Source organism: Populus nigra, chromosome 15, assembly GCF_951802175.1.
Source record: "Populus nigra chromosome 15, ddPopNigr1.1, whole genome shotgun sequence".
Classification (NCBI taxonomy): Eukaryota; Viridiplantae; Streptophyta; class Magnoliopsida; order Malpighiales; family Salicaceae; genus Populus; species Populus nigra.
This window is the reverse complement of record NC_084866.1, coordinates 13,035,770-13,052,216: the sequence shown is the minus strand read 5'-3', so window position 1 is coordinate 13,052,216 and position 16,447 is coordinate 13,035,770. Positions and strand designations below refer to the sequence as shown.

General features: G+C 34.7%; 2 protein-coding genes across 4 annotated transcripts; one reads left to right on the top strand and one right to left on the bottom strand.

Annotated features, from left to right (window-relative positions):
• Window positions 1–1,259: 1,259 nt before the first annotated feature.
• Window positions 1,260–4,679, bottom strand: LOC133673708 (monogalactosyldiacylglycerol synthase 2, chloroplastic-like). Of its 2 annotated transcripts, XM_062094577.1 has the most exons (8): window positions 4,049–4,677; window positions 3,381–3,553; window positions 2,780–2,941; window positions 2,551–2,692; window positions 2,235–2,459; window positions 2,066–2,128; window positions 1,901–1,975; window positions 1,260–1,797 (listed from the first exon to the last, which is right to left on the bottom strand). In XM_062094577.1, the coding sequence occupies exons 1-8, from the start codon at window positions 4,364–4,366 to the stop codon at window positions 1,537–1,539; spliced, it is 1,419 nt and encodes a 472-aa protein (XP_061950561.1). In that variant the 5' UTR covers window positions 4,367–4,677; the 3' UTR covers window positions 1,260–1,536. The 2 variants fall into 2 exon arrangements, with proteins under 2 accessions (XP_061950561.1, XP_061950560.1); XM_062094576.1 differs by having other exon boundaries at window positions 2,551–2,941; window positions 4,049–4,679.
• A 6,180-nt stretch (window positions 4,680–10,859) lies between these two features.
• Window positions 10,860–15,914, top strand: LOC133673725 (uncharacterized). Of its 2 annotated transcripts, none has more exons than XM_062094598.1 (3): window positions 10,860–10,990; window positions 12,327–12,685; window positions 12,987–15,914. In XM_062094598.1, the coding sequence occupies exons 2-3, from the start codon at window positions 12,339–12,341 to the stop codon at window positions 15,742–15,744; spliced, it is 3,105 nt and encodes a 1,034-aa protein (XP_061950582.1). In that variant the 5' UTR covers window positions 10,860–10,990; window positions 12,327–12,338; the 3' UTR covers window positions 15,745–15,914. The 2 variants fall into 2 exon arrangements, with proteins under 2 accessions (XP_061950582.1, XP_061950583.1); XM_062094599.1 differs by lacking the exon at window positions 10,860–10,990 and adding an exon at window positions 11,023–11,643.
• Window positions 15,915–16,447: the final 533 nt, after the last annotated feature.

The window sequence follows — 16,447 nt, the reverse complement described above, 5'->3', positions numbered from 1 at the left end:
TCATTGACCAAGACTTTTGCTGGAAAAAATTAATCAAGAAGATGGCCACATGACTGCTTAGCTTTCATTTCATGTCACCAGTCCCCACCACCATCTGTGATTATTGACACTCTGGCTCTGCAGTGTCCCTGCAACCAGCCACCAGCAATCACAGCTTGGCCTTTGAACTTCGATGATCTGATCCCATCAATTTTCTAAGCAAAGAATCTTAGCTTGCAAGTTACAACGTGTTTCTTGGCTGGCCCGCTCCAAATTTCCCACAATGCTGTATTTGAATTGATTTATTTATAAGAATTTTTGATTCCATGACCTTTTCTAAAATTTAAAGCCAAGATAATAACAGGTTAAAGTTGGTATTTGGATTAATCAAAACCTACCATTCCATGAATAAAATAGGGTTCATATTAATCAAAACCTACCATTCCTCCAAGTCAAAGTCGATCAACCTTTCAAATGAGGGTTTTTTTTTGTTTTTTGAAAGGTTATGGTCAAAGCTTATGAAGGGATCATTTGTGCGTACCATAAGCCACACGTCAAAGGTTGTAATAGCAACTTGACTAATAGAATATTGCTTCTACTTAATAGTTAGTTATGCTGGAAACATCCGGCAAATGTCACGAACACTGCAAAAAGAATTGAAAGGAAATCTAACAAGTTATTAGTTTATAATATTGTTTGCTTGGGGACCAGTCTTGTTCTTGCAACTTAGAGACACCACATTTCATGCTGTGTCTTGAGAAATTCAGATTATCGGTATCATTTTACAAGGAAATCTTGTTTGCTTGGCGACTGCACTCAACGCAAGCAAACTAGATATCTTTGTTGTCAAGTAAAACCATCATCCTAGTCAAGCAAACTAGGACTGTTTGGTTTGGGATCTAGAATAAATTGGGAATTAGGTGGAAATTCACCTCATCTACCTGTCAAATTCATAAATCATAAACTAGATATTAAGTTGAGTTATGAGCCAAGTTATGCTTGGACAATGGTTTCTTTTTTACGTTGAAATTGCGTTTTAAAAGAGTGTTTGTTTTGAAAAGATACCAGATTGATATTTTTTTAATGTTTTTTAATGATTTTGATATTTAATATCAAAAATAAATATCAAAACTAAAAAATATATTTTAATATAATTCCAAACTAAAAAGATTTTTAAAAAATATTCTTACCTGCAATACCAAGCTCGGTGAAAACTTTGATTTCAAGGAATCATTAATGCCAAGTGTCAAACTAAACACCCCAAAGTGAAATAACTTACATATCCTGAAAACTAGAACACTGCAATAATAAGAAAAGAATGATGAAACACAATCAACTCTTACCAGACCTCTAATTAACTCCTCCCAAAAGAATATCCCAAAAGAAAAACAACCTTTACTGACTAATTTAGAGCAATTCACGACCCTATTTTTGGTGTTCAAAGACCCTTGAGGACAAAGAATGATACTACTAGAACTAGCTGTACATTTCATTCTAGCGCTGACACACCTTGGTCTCAGTTGATAATGCGCCTTGGATGATGTAAGGTTTCATTGATCAGATTATGCTTGCGAATGATGATGTCAATATGTAAGGGATATTCGCAAGAGGACCGCGTGCTTGCGCAAGTTCGTGAATGTCCTTCACGATGTCAAATACGGCCTCCGGTTGGGCTAGTTTGAGTGCATTTTCTGACATCCTTTTACGTTCATCTGTTTTCGTGCTAAACCATTCTTTAACGATTCTTGCTGTTTCTTTAGGACTTCTGGTGAAGACACCAGCCCCATTGTCTACAACGTAAGGCACATTGCCCTTTTCCTGCAGTTGACAGATGAAGAAACAAAAACGAGAAGAAATCAGAACTAAATGTTGCCTATCAATTTGAAAAGTTAAGCGAAAGTGCAGAATGTTGATGGCTTACTTGTCCAGGAATGTAGTCATTGAGAATAATAGGAAGCCCTCTAATCAATGCTTCTGCGATTGTGCCAGGTCCAGCCTGTGAAACGTTAGAAGTCACTAAAATCTATTAAGTTCATAGACAAGAAGGATTCATTTAGTATAGAAAAGTGAAGCATCTCAAGCATACTTTCGTAATTATGCAGTCACAAGCTCCCATCCATTTCTCCATCTGTGTCTCAAATCCTCTAACCTGAAATCATGCAAACCAGGGCCTTCAACAAATAAATACTTTTGTCAATGAATGAAGTATATCGTACGCTACACATATTACATGCACAAGAAGTAAAGTCCTCTACCTTAACTGGGATTGTCCATTCATGAGACTCCAAGGTTGATTTGAGAGCCTTGTTACGGCCACAAATGATGATTAATTGCCCAAGTGGTTTTCCAAGTTCTTTATCAAACAGTGATTCTCCAAGAGCCAATGCTGTTTTCTTAACAGGCCCCATACCTTCACCACCTCCCATCAGTAAAACTGCAGGCAAATCAGGGTCCAGTTCAAGCTCTTCTCTTAACTCATCCTACATAACAAGAAACAAAAGAAGCAGTCAGTTTAGCAAATCATCGTAGTAGAGCATGTGTGAATGCAAATGTGTGATCACAATTATGCACCTTGGAAAGAACTGCAAGAGCAAAAGACGGTCGGATGGGCAAGCCAAAAACACGGATTTGAGAATCTTCCAGCCCATCTAGTGCAGCCCTCTTAGCTACCTCCTTTGATGGGCAGTAGCATCTATTCACCCCAGGATGAAACCTGAGAAATCCCTTTGTTAAGATAAAACAATTTATGATTGTGGGGTTAATGAAACATCTTACTTCAAAATAACTCAAATCAACTAACCATGTAGGATGGCAGCTATTGAGGTCGGTGATGACTGTAGCAAAAATCACTTTCTTTTGTAAGCCTTGCCATTTCAGAACCCACAGGGGAATATGCTGCATCAAGGGATGAACACTGATAATTATATCTGGCTTGTACTCCATTAGACCAGCCTCAACCTCCCTGCAATCACACAACAGAATAAGATTAAAGAAGTTCTGTTAGACTTATAATGATAACAAACATTGGATTCACCCATCTTTCCGACATCCAATCACATTTCCAGCTCAAGAAACATATCATTTTAGCTACAGCAGTGATTAACATTATGAGCTGATTAGTGGGATCAGAAAGAATCATTTTCAAGAAGAGACTACAAATGCACGATCAGAAGTGGAAGGGAGAAAGAATAAAGAAGTCCTTAAAAGCTCTGACATTTATTAATCAAGAGATTTAAGCTTTTAATTTATTTTAGAGACCAAATTAATGGATAAAAATGAAAACTGTAAATTAAAACTATAAACTACAACCCACTTGCAGGCAAAGAATTATCATAAAATGTGAAAATATTTCCAAGTAAAACAAGGAGAGAACCCCAGAAAGATTGAGGAAATTAAAGTACTTGGCATAGTAGGCAGCGATTGCGGCAAGATAGCATGAGTGTATCCATCTTGGAGAAGTACTGTGAAATGCCACCTTCCATAGCTGTACATGTTTCACCATGAATTTGTATTGCCCCTCCATATCATTCAATGGCCAGCCTGTGTACTCTTTCCAAACATCCTTCACGATTATCTGTAACCACAAATCCTAACCTCTTAAGTTTAATTATAATCACAAAAGCAATGACATGTAATTAACTAGAGGCCCTTTTTAGCAGAGGAATTGTCCAAGTCAAGAGAAAAAAAACCACCATTAAAACAAAGAGGAGAGATAGGGAAAGGGCCTTGAAAAGAGGAAAAAATGATTGAATGAAAAAGAAAGAAGAAGAAGAAAACAGAAATGAAAGTGGAAATTAAAGAAGTCATCATTTTACATGAAAAATGAAAAAGAAATGATTGGTAACTCAGAGAGACAGAAAAAAAAAACAACAAACAAAAAAATACAAGAAGAACAAGATGGCTGCTACCATGTTGACAAGATCAGCACTTTCCTTCTTTACCTTTACATATATATGAAAAAAACAAAACACCTCTAACAAGAGCAATAAAAGATGAAAATCAGAGGCAACAAAAGACCAAAAAAGATCATGTCATGCACAGAATCGAACTCAAAACCCAGATCACATACGTTGTATTCATCACCATATTCAAGCTTGAAAGCTTCACGAATGGCTTCAGCAGAAGCACGATGACCACCACCTGTATCGCTCATAAGGATCAAAACATTCTTGGTTCTTGCAGCACCAATCTGAACAAGCTCCATGGTCCCATCTTCCTCTTCAAAATCATCTTCACTCTCGTGAACATAACACTTGTGCTTTTGTAGATTATTACTATAAAAGCCGTTGCTGCTATTGCTACTACTACTTAAGGACCCAAGATTCCCATAAACTCTTTGTAAAACCTCTGTAAATGATGATTTCCTTGGAGAAGCCACGGTCGTCATTATAACTAACTTTTAAATATTTGAAAAGTCGGCAAAGAAAAAGCAACGGAGCCCTGGTGAAACCTAACGGTCAAATATCCTTCCCGCCACCGGAAAATGGGGTTTCTCCCGGCGGGGAGAGGGAGAGAGATTGGTGGTTTTGAGAGAGAAAGACGGAGGGACAAGGAGAGAGAGAGAGAGAGTTTTAATCAGGGTTATTTATTGGTGTCAAGGTTGTGCGTGAGTTGGCAAGAAGATGTTATTGTGGGGTTAAATTTGGAGGAGAAGGATGCCAATGTGCTATGGAATTATGCTTGCTGAAACATGGATTTGTGGCTTGTGTGGGGCATTTGGAGGATTTTATAGCCGTCTGATTCGCATTTTATTTTGGAATGTTCCAATGGGAGGATTTAGATTCGAATCTTCAATGTTGCTGTGGGGAAAGTTTTCTTGTTCTTTGCATGGATGGTCATGGTGGGTTTTGGGTTTTGCTTTTATGCCCTTTGTTTTCTTGGTATTTGTAAAAAAAAAAAAGGAAGAGATGAGGTGGCCCTTGATGATGATGGTTCCAAATGCCTTTTATGTTGAATTATGAGTAGACGATGGAATTATTAATTTATGATAATTTCATTAGTGGGAATTTGATAGATGGTGATGATGTGATAAGGGGAGAAGAGGTTTATATGATTGGATTTTCCTTTAATTAATTAAATCTCGTCCTAATTTTGTGATATATATTTGACATCATTTAATAAAGTTTTGCTATTAAAAAAAAATTGGAAACAATTCGTGGAGGGAGTTTTTTTTCCCTTGTGGATTTCATTTTTCACTTTTTTATGTATTAATATTTTTATCTCGTTATTTTTCATTTGTGATATAAGTGGTGGTTCCATTTATGTTGCTGAAAAGTAAATTTATTTTGAAAATTAAATTTAATAAAAAAAAAAGTTTTTGAAAAGATCCTTGGATAGAATACTTAGACCAGTTTGAAAATACGGCCAACTCCTGTTTCTTAAAAATTAATTTTTTTATTTCAAATTAATTTTTTTAGTGTTTTAATATCGTTTTTATATGCTGATATTAAAAATAATTTTTTTAAAAATAAATAAATATATAATTTTAATATATTTTTAGATGAAAAACACTTTAAACAGCAATTATAATCTTAAACACAAATACATTTATTATAGTTATTTGACATATAACATTATATATATATATATATATATATATATATATATATATGACAATGATATAGAGTAAAGAAATGGAATGTCGAATCCTACTTTTTTTCTATCCATCAGCAATCTGATCCTGAAGAACAACCTCTTAGAACAACCTATAAGAGGGTAATTAAAAGGCAATGGATTGAATCCTAAAAATGATGAGACGAGAGGCAGATTATCAATTCCATGTCCCATCCAATTAAAAAAAAGTCAAATTATTTGTGCAATAATAATGACGTTCATGCAAGAAAATAAAAGAAAAAAAGAGTTAAAGGGTGTTGTTTGGTAACAAGGAATGAAATGGTGGGACTAGAAATGGAAGTTTTATTCTCAATTAGTAGGTTTTTAATTTTAAAAAAATGAAACTAGAATGAAAATAAAAGTGATATTGAATATTAAACATAATTTCATTCTCACGAGGGAAAGGTGTTAATAAAAACAAGAAAATGAAAATGAATTTTTTTAATAATATGTTATTTATATTCTTTATATATTAAATATTTTTACCATCACTATCTCAATAACTATCATCCCTGTCACCGTTAAATGATGACTCTATATATATGTGTGTGTGTGTGTGTGTGTGTGTGTGTGTGTGTGTGTGTGGTCAATGTCATGTTTATATTCTGTAATTATTTTTTATTATAAAAACGAGGTATTGAAAATTAAAATTCATTTCAATTCCTTCTTATTATTATTATTATTATTATTATCCAAACACAGTATTGTAATTAAAATATCATTCCAGCTCTTTCATTCCCGTTTTCATTCCTTCATTTAAACGACAATATTTCATTTATAATAACCCAAAAAACACAAAAAAAAAACTACCATGGTATTTAAATGATCAAGTTTTAAATTCTGAAAATTCAAATGAATTCTGAAATTCTCTATGAGCGTATTCATTTTTTCTTATTGATTATGTCTCAAATTTTTAAATTTTTATTGCATTCTAATTTTTCAACTTCAGTGTTTTGAGTATTAGTAGTGGTTGCTTTTCAAAGTTCTTTTTTATCAGAAATGCATTATAATAATATTTTTTATTTTTTAAAATTTATTTCTGATATTAGCACATCAAAAAATTTTAAAAATATAAAAAAATAATTTTATTTAAAACAATTAAATTTTAATCAATCTTCGTTTGGGCCACACTCCCAAACCGGGGCGAAGCCTTGCAACTATTTAAAAAAAGTTTGATTTTTTTATTTAATTTTTTTTGTGTTTTATAATATTATAAAAAAATTAAAAAAATTAAAAAAAATCTTTTTAATATATATTTTAAATAAAAATCAACTTTAAAAAACATGTGATATATAAACTTTACATCCGGCACTCAACCTCAAAGAAAGGTTCCTTGTCACTACTGAAAGGCAAAGACCGATAAATAACTTGTAGCAGACTCCAAGTAAATGGTTAAAGGATAAGCTTTTGACTGATTCCAAATCTTTCCTTCACAGTGCTTCCACAGTCATATCACCTCCAACACCCTTTCTGGCTCTCTCGGTGCCCCCACCACCTCTCAACACCACCTGGGGTCACCGTGAAAATGATTTGGACCGAAACACCTGTACTTTTTTGGAGCAGAGAAAGAAAAAAAGTACAGTAGTCATTGTGGATAAAAGGGTGATGCTACAAATGACAAGGGTATAAGAGCAAAGATCAAGTGGAATTAATGGAATAGCAATGGGTGGGACATGGATTCTCTGGTGATGATCGGAGCAAGTTGTCTAGCTGGTGGTCGGACCAAGTCAGCCTGTCGTCGGTGTGGAAGTGCAGGGGATTAGCGTGACGGCAGCCTCGTTAGTAGGGCAATGGATCACAGGATTGCACCGCTTCATTCAACCATTATTTCACTTGCTATCAAGGGTGAATAAAATAACCGATTCAAGAAATCAAATAAAAAAACGACTAGAAAACTTTAAAAAAATACTCTGGCTTCATATTTGAAAAAATAAAAAAAAACTCAAACCAACTATTTTTTTTTAAAAAAAAAAACTGAAAAGGCAAAAAAAAAAAAAAAAACAAGATCCATAACATTCAAGCTTGTTAAGAAAGCCCAACTAAAAAATCTATAGACTAAGTTTATTTTTATATAAAAAAATACAAACTAAATTGAATCATTTGATTTGAACCTATTGTTCAATCAATATGATTAAATATAAAAAAATAAAGATAATTTAATTTTTTATACTTAATTTCTTCACATGAGTACAAAAGCCTAAAACCTCTTCTTAGTGTTATTTTATCCAACCTTATTCATTGAAAAACAATGAAGATGTTAGTTTTTTAATAGTGTTGCAATTGTGTCATGTTATTTTATGTTAAATTAGTGGGTAATGGTTAAAATATTGTGAATATACACTTGATTTATCAAAAAAAAAAATTAACCTAAACCTAATTCTAAAGCCTTGAAAACCCTAAATTAATTTGTTCTAGCTTGATTGATTATAATATTAAGTGTTGTAGTAATGTTTAAACTATTTTTTTTTTTTGTAATGCATGTGTTATTAACTAAACACAAAAACCCTTAATTTTTTAATTCAGGCTAGTGATCACAATAATCCTAATTGATAAAATTAAGGGTTTGACATATACGACTGCTAGATATGTTTATAATCAGGGTTTCTACTAAATAGGTCTCTAATTAGATTTCTACTGTATGTAAAGACAAGATATATGTTGTCATTTATTGTTGTTCACCATGGTTGCTTGCCACATGTTGAGAAAGGCTGCTTTTATGATTATATGGCCTGTATAAACATATTATTCATATGCAAACAAGTTTTCAATGTAGACATATATGGTTTTAAAATAAGGGATGACAAAGGGAATCAAATATTTGACGATGCATCAACGCTAAAGCTGATGAATATGTATTAAAGAGAAGAAATAATATGCATTTTTGTTGATGTTGTTGCTTTTATAACAATGAGGATGTGGTGTTTCACCGGCAAGATTGAAAGCGGTAGAAAAATTGGAGTAAAATACTTTAATGTTGGCTATTGTGAGCAACAAAGTTATAATGAAATTTGATATGGATGAATTGGATCTTTTTAATGATGATGATGTTTTGGAAGTTAGCAGGAATTTTAATGACAACAGTTTAGAAAGTGAAAGAATTGAAAGGGTAATGTTGGCACTAGTAATGTGCATGATGGAGGTGGTGATAAATATGTAGATGAGAAAAGAGAGGAGGAGGAGGAGGAAGATGATGATGATTATAATCCTTCAAATGATAAAGGATTTGAATTTGTTAACAAATAAGAAGATGAATGGATTGCTAGCTTAGATAATGATACATGTTTTGGTAAAATTTTGTTAAATAGCTTAGAATCAGAGGATGAGTGAAAAATAAGCAATGATGAATATGATGATAATATTATATTTATTGCAAAATTAAACAATAATTTTAAGGGTTCTAAAGATGAAAGTATAAGGATTGAGAAGAAGCATAAGAAGGCAAATGTTGATCCCATATCTAGTTTTAAATGCAAGACATTTAAAATGGAAGCTGATGGATCAATTAATTTCCAGGATTGTCAAATCTTTTATAATATCAACCATTTTCGAGTGTTAAGAGAATATGAAGTTAAACATATCTATTATTTGAAAAGATACCTTAATCACAATAAAAAGGTTACAATAACATGTTCAAGTGTTGCTTATGAGTGAAGGATTTATGCTTCTTAGGAACAATACTTTTATAGTGTGATTCTTAATCTTGCAAAGCTAGCCTAAACATGTTTTGATTCTTAATAGAAGGCCTAATATAAGTATACTTACCTATAAAAGTATTAACAAACAACAACAACTTCACATTTGCAAAATTAGTATTCATATTGTGATTCTTAATTCAAATTCAATGTAATTCATCTTTAGTCCTTTTCATTTCACTTGTTATTTGATGAATTTCATTAACACCTTCTTCCTCTTCGGTTGTTAATTTAATATCATTAATATGTTTGCACCAATTAATGAATGCGTTCTTGTATGACCTATCATCGCATCTGTGAAAAAAGCTTTTTTTCTTGCATTTGTTTTTGATATCTTGACATTTACTTCTTTTTTTTCACATTTCATACACTTTTTATTCTTGAACTTTAGTCCATCAAAGTTGTTGCAAGTTTATAGGTTATTAGCATTTGATGAATATGACAATATTATTATGGTAATTTAGTGTGTATTGGACTTATATGTTGGGTTGATAATTTTAGATAGTGTGTTTGCAGGATTTATAGTGAAGAATTATTAGTGGAAGGTAAAGATATGTTGCTACAATTGTTTTATAACAAATTTATGTAACTAATGTTAGTTCCAATGGTGGTTTTTGTTGGGTTGAAATGATGAACAAAACTAGAGAATTTTTGCTTTTGGTTAAAACTAATAAATAATTTTTTTATATGAACTTGGAAATTTTTTGTTGTCTTCAATTTGATCAAAAACTATTGCTGGATATATTATATACATGGTTTTAGTGGTATTTTTATAAATAGAAAGACATTGTATAGTGACTAGTTTTTTTTTTAAAAAAATCCCAACAATCATACAACCTTTTTCCTTATTTTTAATCGTCAATAACACTTTAGTCATTAAAATTATTATAATAACAAACCTGTAAATAATGGTTGACTTTTATCTTAGCATTGAAAAGAGGGATGTAAAGTAAAATGAAGTTACTAAAGAAGGCAGACTAAAATGTTGTTTGGTGTTGCAATTCAATATGTTTTTTAATTTTTTTTAATTTAAAAAATATCAAATTAATATTATTTTTATGTTTTTTATTATTTTAATATATTAATATAAAAATTATTATTTTAAATATATTTTCAAATAAAATATACTTTAAAAAATAAATTTTACTACACTTCACAGACAAGCACTAAAATATTTCTGCATGATCCTATCAAAGTTTTAGAAAAAATTACTGCACCCAATTTGATGCTTAAAGTTTTAAGAAACATCATAATGCCCCCAAAATTTTTCATATCCTAACTCTTAACCCTCGACTTTGTGCTGATATACACTTGTGTCCTTAACCTCACCTCATTGTTAAATGAGGGAATGACTTGCTAGGTTTTTTTTTTTTTTTGAAAAAAGCCGTATCATTTTCAAGAAAAAAAATGTATAAAATGTAAATCTTTGTGTCAAAATATAAATCTAGACACCAAGATCCCTCTAAACGTCGTCGTTTAGGCACTTAAATTACAGTCCTTGAACTGTTCTACATCTCCTTTTCTTTTTCTCAAAATTCCAAAATAGCCCCTATAAATTTCCTTCTCTTCCAACATTAGCCCAACTTTTATCATTTAGTTTTCCAATACACCCTTCTCTCTCTCTACTTCGATAATTCACTCAAATTCCACAAAGCCCCCAATTCTAGGGTTTCCATCTATCTCAAATCCCTGCCTCTCATCCTCTGGTAAATTCCTTTTTTTTACTCTTTATTAATCAAAGATTTTATCTTTCTCTCTAAACATCCATAAAGATTTCACCTTTATAGTCTTCTTGTATGGTTTTTATTATTAAAGAATTCGAAGCTTATGGTGGTATACTAATGTAGTGACTTTTTTGTTGATTTGGTTTGTTCAATCATGTTTTCTTGAGATTTGGGTTAATGGGTTTTTGTTAAATAGTGTTGGTTTTGTAGATATGTTGGCTAGTTGATCATAGACTTTGGTTTGGTTGACTCTTATTTGTGTGAACTTTTTCGTTTGTTCGTGTTTCGACGTTTTTGTTTATTGATAGTGCTTGTGTTGTTTTTTCTTGTTAGGAGTTTGCAGAGTTTCGTGTTTTGTTGTTGTTTTACTTGTAATGTGGTTGTGAAATTGTTGGTTTTTGAAAATCCAGTTTGCTCTGTGTTGTCAATGGTTATACCTTGGATAAGTAGGTTGGGTGCAATGACTGGGAAGCTTATGACATTGTTATGCTATGTTTGAAAGGCAATAGCTGTGGTTGTAACCAGAATGGCTTCGTTTCCTGTTGTGGTGAAAGGGACTGATGGACCTGGACCAAGAAGTCGGCGGTTAATTCAAAATTAGCTCTTAACGTGTGTTGTAGAATGGGATAAGGATGGTGAGAGAATGTCTGATTTGCTGGCCTATCGGAGTTTTTAGGAGTTAGTTGCACGTGCTTCTAGTGTTTATTCATGATTTGTGTTTGGTGGCTGGCTTGTTCATATATTAGAGCTTTACGTGTCCCTTGAAAGTTAGAACTTGAATAACTATATTTCAGTCCCAAAAATTTAAACCAATTTGGTTTTGATTGGCCCTTGATTTAAGGGCTATGCTATGCCACACTGCTTGCACACAAGCACTTGTTCTGGTAGGATTGAGTGATGTCTTTGCATATAATGACCAACTTGTGCTGTATTACAAGATATTCCATGCTCCAATATTTACAGGGCATGCTCCTAGCCTTCCATATAGATTGTAAATCATCGAATTGCTCCATCAAGATATAAGTAAACGCCTTCGCAAATTGGTTGTAACCATATGTGCTTATGCTCTTCTAAAACTATGATCATTTCACATATAACTTGTATTTGTATGTTTTTACACTGAAATGTAGTCATTTCATGATAGCCTGTGTACATATTTGCTAATTGTGAACGTATGAAATAAGTGTTTTACTTGGAATTTGTTTGTCACACAGAAGTTTATACTGTTCTGGAGATTAAAGAGATGCATGATATGTATTTATCTCCAAATAATTTTTTGGTTATAATGACATGTTTTGATTGTCAATTTGAACCACAGAAGTGATTTCCGATGCCGAGGGGAAAGCTCATACTGATCTGCCAGTCTGGTGGTGAATTTGTGAGCAATGATGATGGGAGTTTGTCATATATTGGAGGAGAGGCACATGCTCTAGATATCAATCTTGAAACCGTGTTTGATGATATGAAGTTAAAATTGGCTGAAATGTGTAACTTGGAATATGAATCTCTGTCAATGAAGTATTTTATTCCCGGAAACAAGCGAACTCTAATTACTGTATCTAGTGACAAAGACCTAAAGAGGATGTTTGATATTCATGGGAACTCGATCACAGCAGATGTATATGTCATGGGAAGAGAAGGTTTTAAACTCGAAGCCTACTACATGCAAGCTAGCAGGTACATTTTTCTACCTTTCATGTGCCTCATGTCTCTAACAGCATAGATTATTGATTTTTCAATTTTAAAGAAGCCTTATTTTATTACATACTGAAAATCAGTGATTGTCAATTTGTATGGAGAGATTTCAATGCCACGACTTTTCTCGGCAAACTGGGTCCATTGCTGAATGACCTTGTTCTCTTCCGCATAAATCGTTAGTTTTTAATTTGGTATATTGTGATAGGTGGCATTTTATTGGTTGCAGCACGTGTATTTTCTCTCTCTCATGCATTGATTAATATTAGTATTAAAACTACAGAGCAAGTGAGATCCAACTAGCTGAAACCGTGCTGTCCCCAGTTCCTATCACAGTTGCTCCTACTGCTGCTACCTCTGGCAATCGTCGTGTGTTGTCATCTAAATCCAAAAGAGCTGCCAAGGCTAAAGGTCAAAGGCAAGTGCAATCTCGACTTGCTGTCACTCCCTCTACTGTTGCCTCTGGCAGTCGTCATGTATTGTCTTCTAAAACTACAAATGCTGCCAAAGCAGAAGCCAAAAGCCCTGCTAGTTCGGTACTGGCCATTACCTCGAGAAAATCCTCTCCCACCATTACCAAGGATCCTGGTGCTGCTACTTTGATTCCAACTGATCTTGTCACTGTTCCTGTTGATACAGCTGCTAATGACTTAGTTATAGTTGATATGAATGCTTCCCCTGCTGATACTGTTAAGAAACGAAGGCGCACTGCATCCTGGAAAATCGGTGCCAATGGTCCCAGCATCGTTCCTGACGACGACAATGGTGAGAGCAACAGTGATAGCAATGGTGACGATGACGGAGAGATGAGAAGTGCATCACGAAAGAGGAACATGAGGACAAGAAAGAGTACATCATGGAAGAAGAATACTTGGGATCATGATAATACCGTTGTGGATGTTGCTATAGAATGGCAATCAGATTATGAAGATACTGAACTATCTGTAGATGTTGTCGACTCTAAAGATGTTTCTGTGGAAAGAATGGTTGCCTCTTGGAAAAAAAGAATTACTGGGGTAGGACAGGACTTCAAAAATGTTGCTGAATTTCGTGATGCCCTGCAGAAATATTCCATTGCACGCCGTTTTGCATACAGATTGAAAAAGAATGACACTAATCGAGCAAGTGGCAGATGTGTGGTTGAAGGTTGTTCTTGGAGGATTCATGCATCTTGGGTTGAATCTGAACAGGTATTTAGGATAAAAAAGATGAATAAGTCACATACATGTGGAGGGGAATCATGGAAGCATGCTACACCAAATAAAAATTGGCTGGTCAGCATTATAAAAGATAGGTTAAGACAGATGCCGCGCCAAAAACCAAGGGATATTGTCAATGGCCTTTTCCAAGATTTTGGGATGGAGTTGAACTATTCTCAAGTGTGGCGTGGAATTGAAGATGCAAAGGAGCAGCTTCAGGGTTCGAAGAAAGAGGCATATAATCTGTTGCCTTTGTTTTGTGAAAAGATAGAGGAGGCTAATCCTGGCAGTTTTGTGAAGCTTTCCATTGGTGATGACAGCAAATTTCAACGTCTTTTTGTATCCTTTCATGCCTCAATATATGGTTTCCAGAATGGCTGTCGCCCAATTCTCTTTCTTGATTCTACAACGTTAAAATCAAAATACCATGAGATTTTGCTGACAGCTACTGCATTAGATGGTGATGATGGGTTTTTTCCAGTTTCTTTTGCTATAGTGGATGTTGAGAATGGTGATAATTGGAAATGGTTTTTGGAGCAGTTGAAAGATGCAATTTCAACTTCACGATCAGTAACTTTTGTCTCTGATAAAGAGAAGGGGTTGATGAAATCGGTGCTTGAATTATTTGAGAATGCTCACCATGGTTACTCTATATACCATCTGCTGGAAAACTTGAGGAGGAACTGGAAGGGGCCATTCCATGGAGATGGGAAAGTTTCTTTGCCTGGAAGTTTAGTGGCCGCTGCCCATGCAGTCCGGCTTGATGGTTTTAGAATGCACACTGAGCAAATTAAACGGGTTTCTTCGAAAGTGTATGATTGGCTTATGCAGATTGAACCAGAACACTGGACAAATGCACTATTCAAGGGAGAGCATTATAATCATATCATAGTAGATGTTGCAGCGACATACGCTGACTGGATTGAAGAAGTGCGGGAGCTGCCTATCATAAGGAAGTTGGAAGTGCTTACATGCAAGATAATGGGGTTGATCCACACTTGTCAAAGGGATTCAAATGGCTGGACCACCAAACTTACTCCATCAAAGGAGAAAAAGCTACAAGAAGATGCTTTCCGAGCACAATTTTTAAAAGTACTATTCTCAACCGATACATTATTTGAGGTTCATGATGACTCTATTCATGTTGTGGATACTGAAAAAAGGGAATGCACTTGTCTTGAGTGGAAACTGACAGGGCTACCTTGTCGCCATGCTATTGCTGTCTTCAAATGCAAAGGCAGTAGTGTATATGATTATTGTTCAAAATACTATACTGTTGATAGCTTTCGCAGTACATATTCGAAATCCCCTATTTTAGACAATTTCAAGGATCTTGATGAAGAAAAGGATGCCCCAGAGTCGGTGCAGGTGCTTCCTCCTACTACCCCGAGGCCTCCAATCCAGCCAGAGGAAAAACGATACTACTACAGAAAGGGAGAACCCACAAGGGTAATGTCTTGCAGCAGATGCAAGGGAGAAGGGCACAACAAGGCTACATGCAAACAACCTGCCCAACCATCAGAACACTCTACAACCCCATCTCCAGCACTAGCCCTTGATGCCCTAGCACTAGCCCTTGATGCCCCAGCACTTGCCCTTGATGTCCCAGCACTAGCCCTTGATGACCCAGCACTTGCCCTTGATGACCCAGCACTAGCCCTTGATGACCAAGCACTTGCCCTAGATGACCCAGCACTTGCCCTTGATGCCCCAGCCCCTGATGCCCCAGCCCCAACTCCAGGTGGCAGAGATCCAACATTGATAGCCGAACCCTTGGAACATGCAGAGCCAACATTGATAGAGCCCTGTCCTGGTAGTCCGAGCTCAGCTAAAGTTACTTAATATGCTCAATTCACTACTAAAAAATGGGACTTTGATGGTACTGTCCTTCCATTGTAGGCAATAATGTACACCTTTATGTTTATGCAGGTTATGTAGTCTCACCATTATATAAGCTCGGAAGTGCTCTGCACTTCATATAATGAATGAAATATTGCTGTGTCAGTGTGAAACTGCCTTATCTTTTTGTTGCCTGAACAGCAGGAATTCTAACATTCGAGTTTGCACTTTCCTGGAACCATTTTTGCCAAAACTGGACTGTGAGATGCTGAAAGTCTACACAATCTGGTTGTGGAAACGGCATTGATTCATAACTCATGGTCCTGAACTCCTGGCACGTGAGGAAAAAAAAGAGGAAATCCTATGGATGCCTTCTACTTCATGCAGGGGATGAGGGCAGCTTCCATAAACTTGGGGCATCAAGAAGTTTACCACCCTGGGACATACTGCAGTTTGCCTCTTTCGTATATTATATTGTTAATGGTACTATTTCACTTAATTCCATATGGAATCGATTTTTGTGATATTTCTTGTAGCTGCATTTCCTTTTAGAACTGAAATTCATGGTACGAATTTTAGTTTGTCAATCCTTGCAAGAATGGAAGCTTGCTTTGTTTGCATTGAATGGAGCCTACCTGTACACAAGTCAATTTGAATCAAGGATTCTTGTAGATGTATGGTACCAGCAGGTATTTCAGAGGCACTT

Excerpts from the sequence above, each read along its gene's own strand:
- LOC133673708 (XM_062094576.1), bottom strand. The coding sequence starts at position 4,366 with ATGACGACCGTGGCTTCTCCAAGGAAATCATCATTTACAGAGGTTTTA. Across the intron at positions 2,942-3,380 it reads ATCGCTGCCTACTATGCCAA|GGAGGTTGAGGCTGGTCTAA; the intron begins GTACTTTAATTT and ends GTGTGATTGCAG. Across the intron at positions 2,129-2,234 it reads AATGGACAATCCCAGTTAAG|GTTAGAGGATTTGAGACACA; the intron begins GTAGAGGACTTT and ends GCATGATTTCAG.
- LOC133673725 (XM_062094598.1), top strand. The coding sequence starts at position 12,339 with ATGCCGAGGGGAAAGCTCATACTGATCTGCCAGTCTGGTGGTGAATTT. Across the intron at positions 12,686-12,986 it reads TACTACATGCAAGCTAGCAG|AGCAAGTGAGATCCAACTAG; the intron begins GTACATTTTTCT and ends TTAAAACTACAG.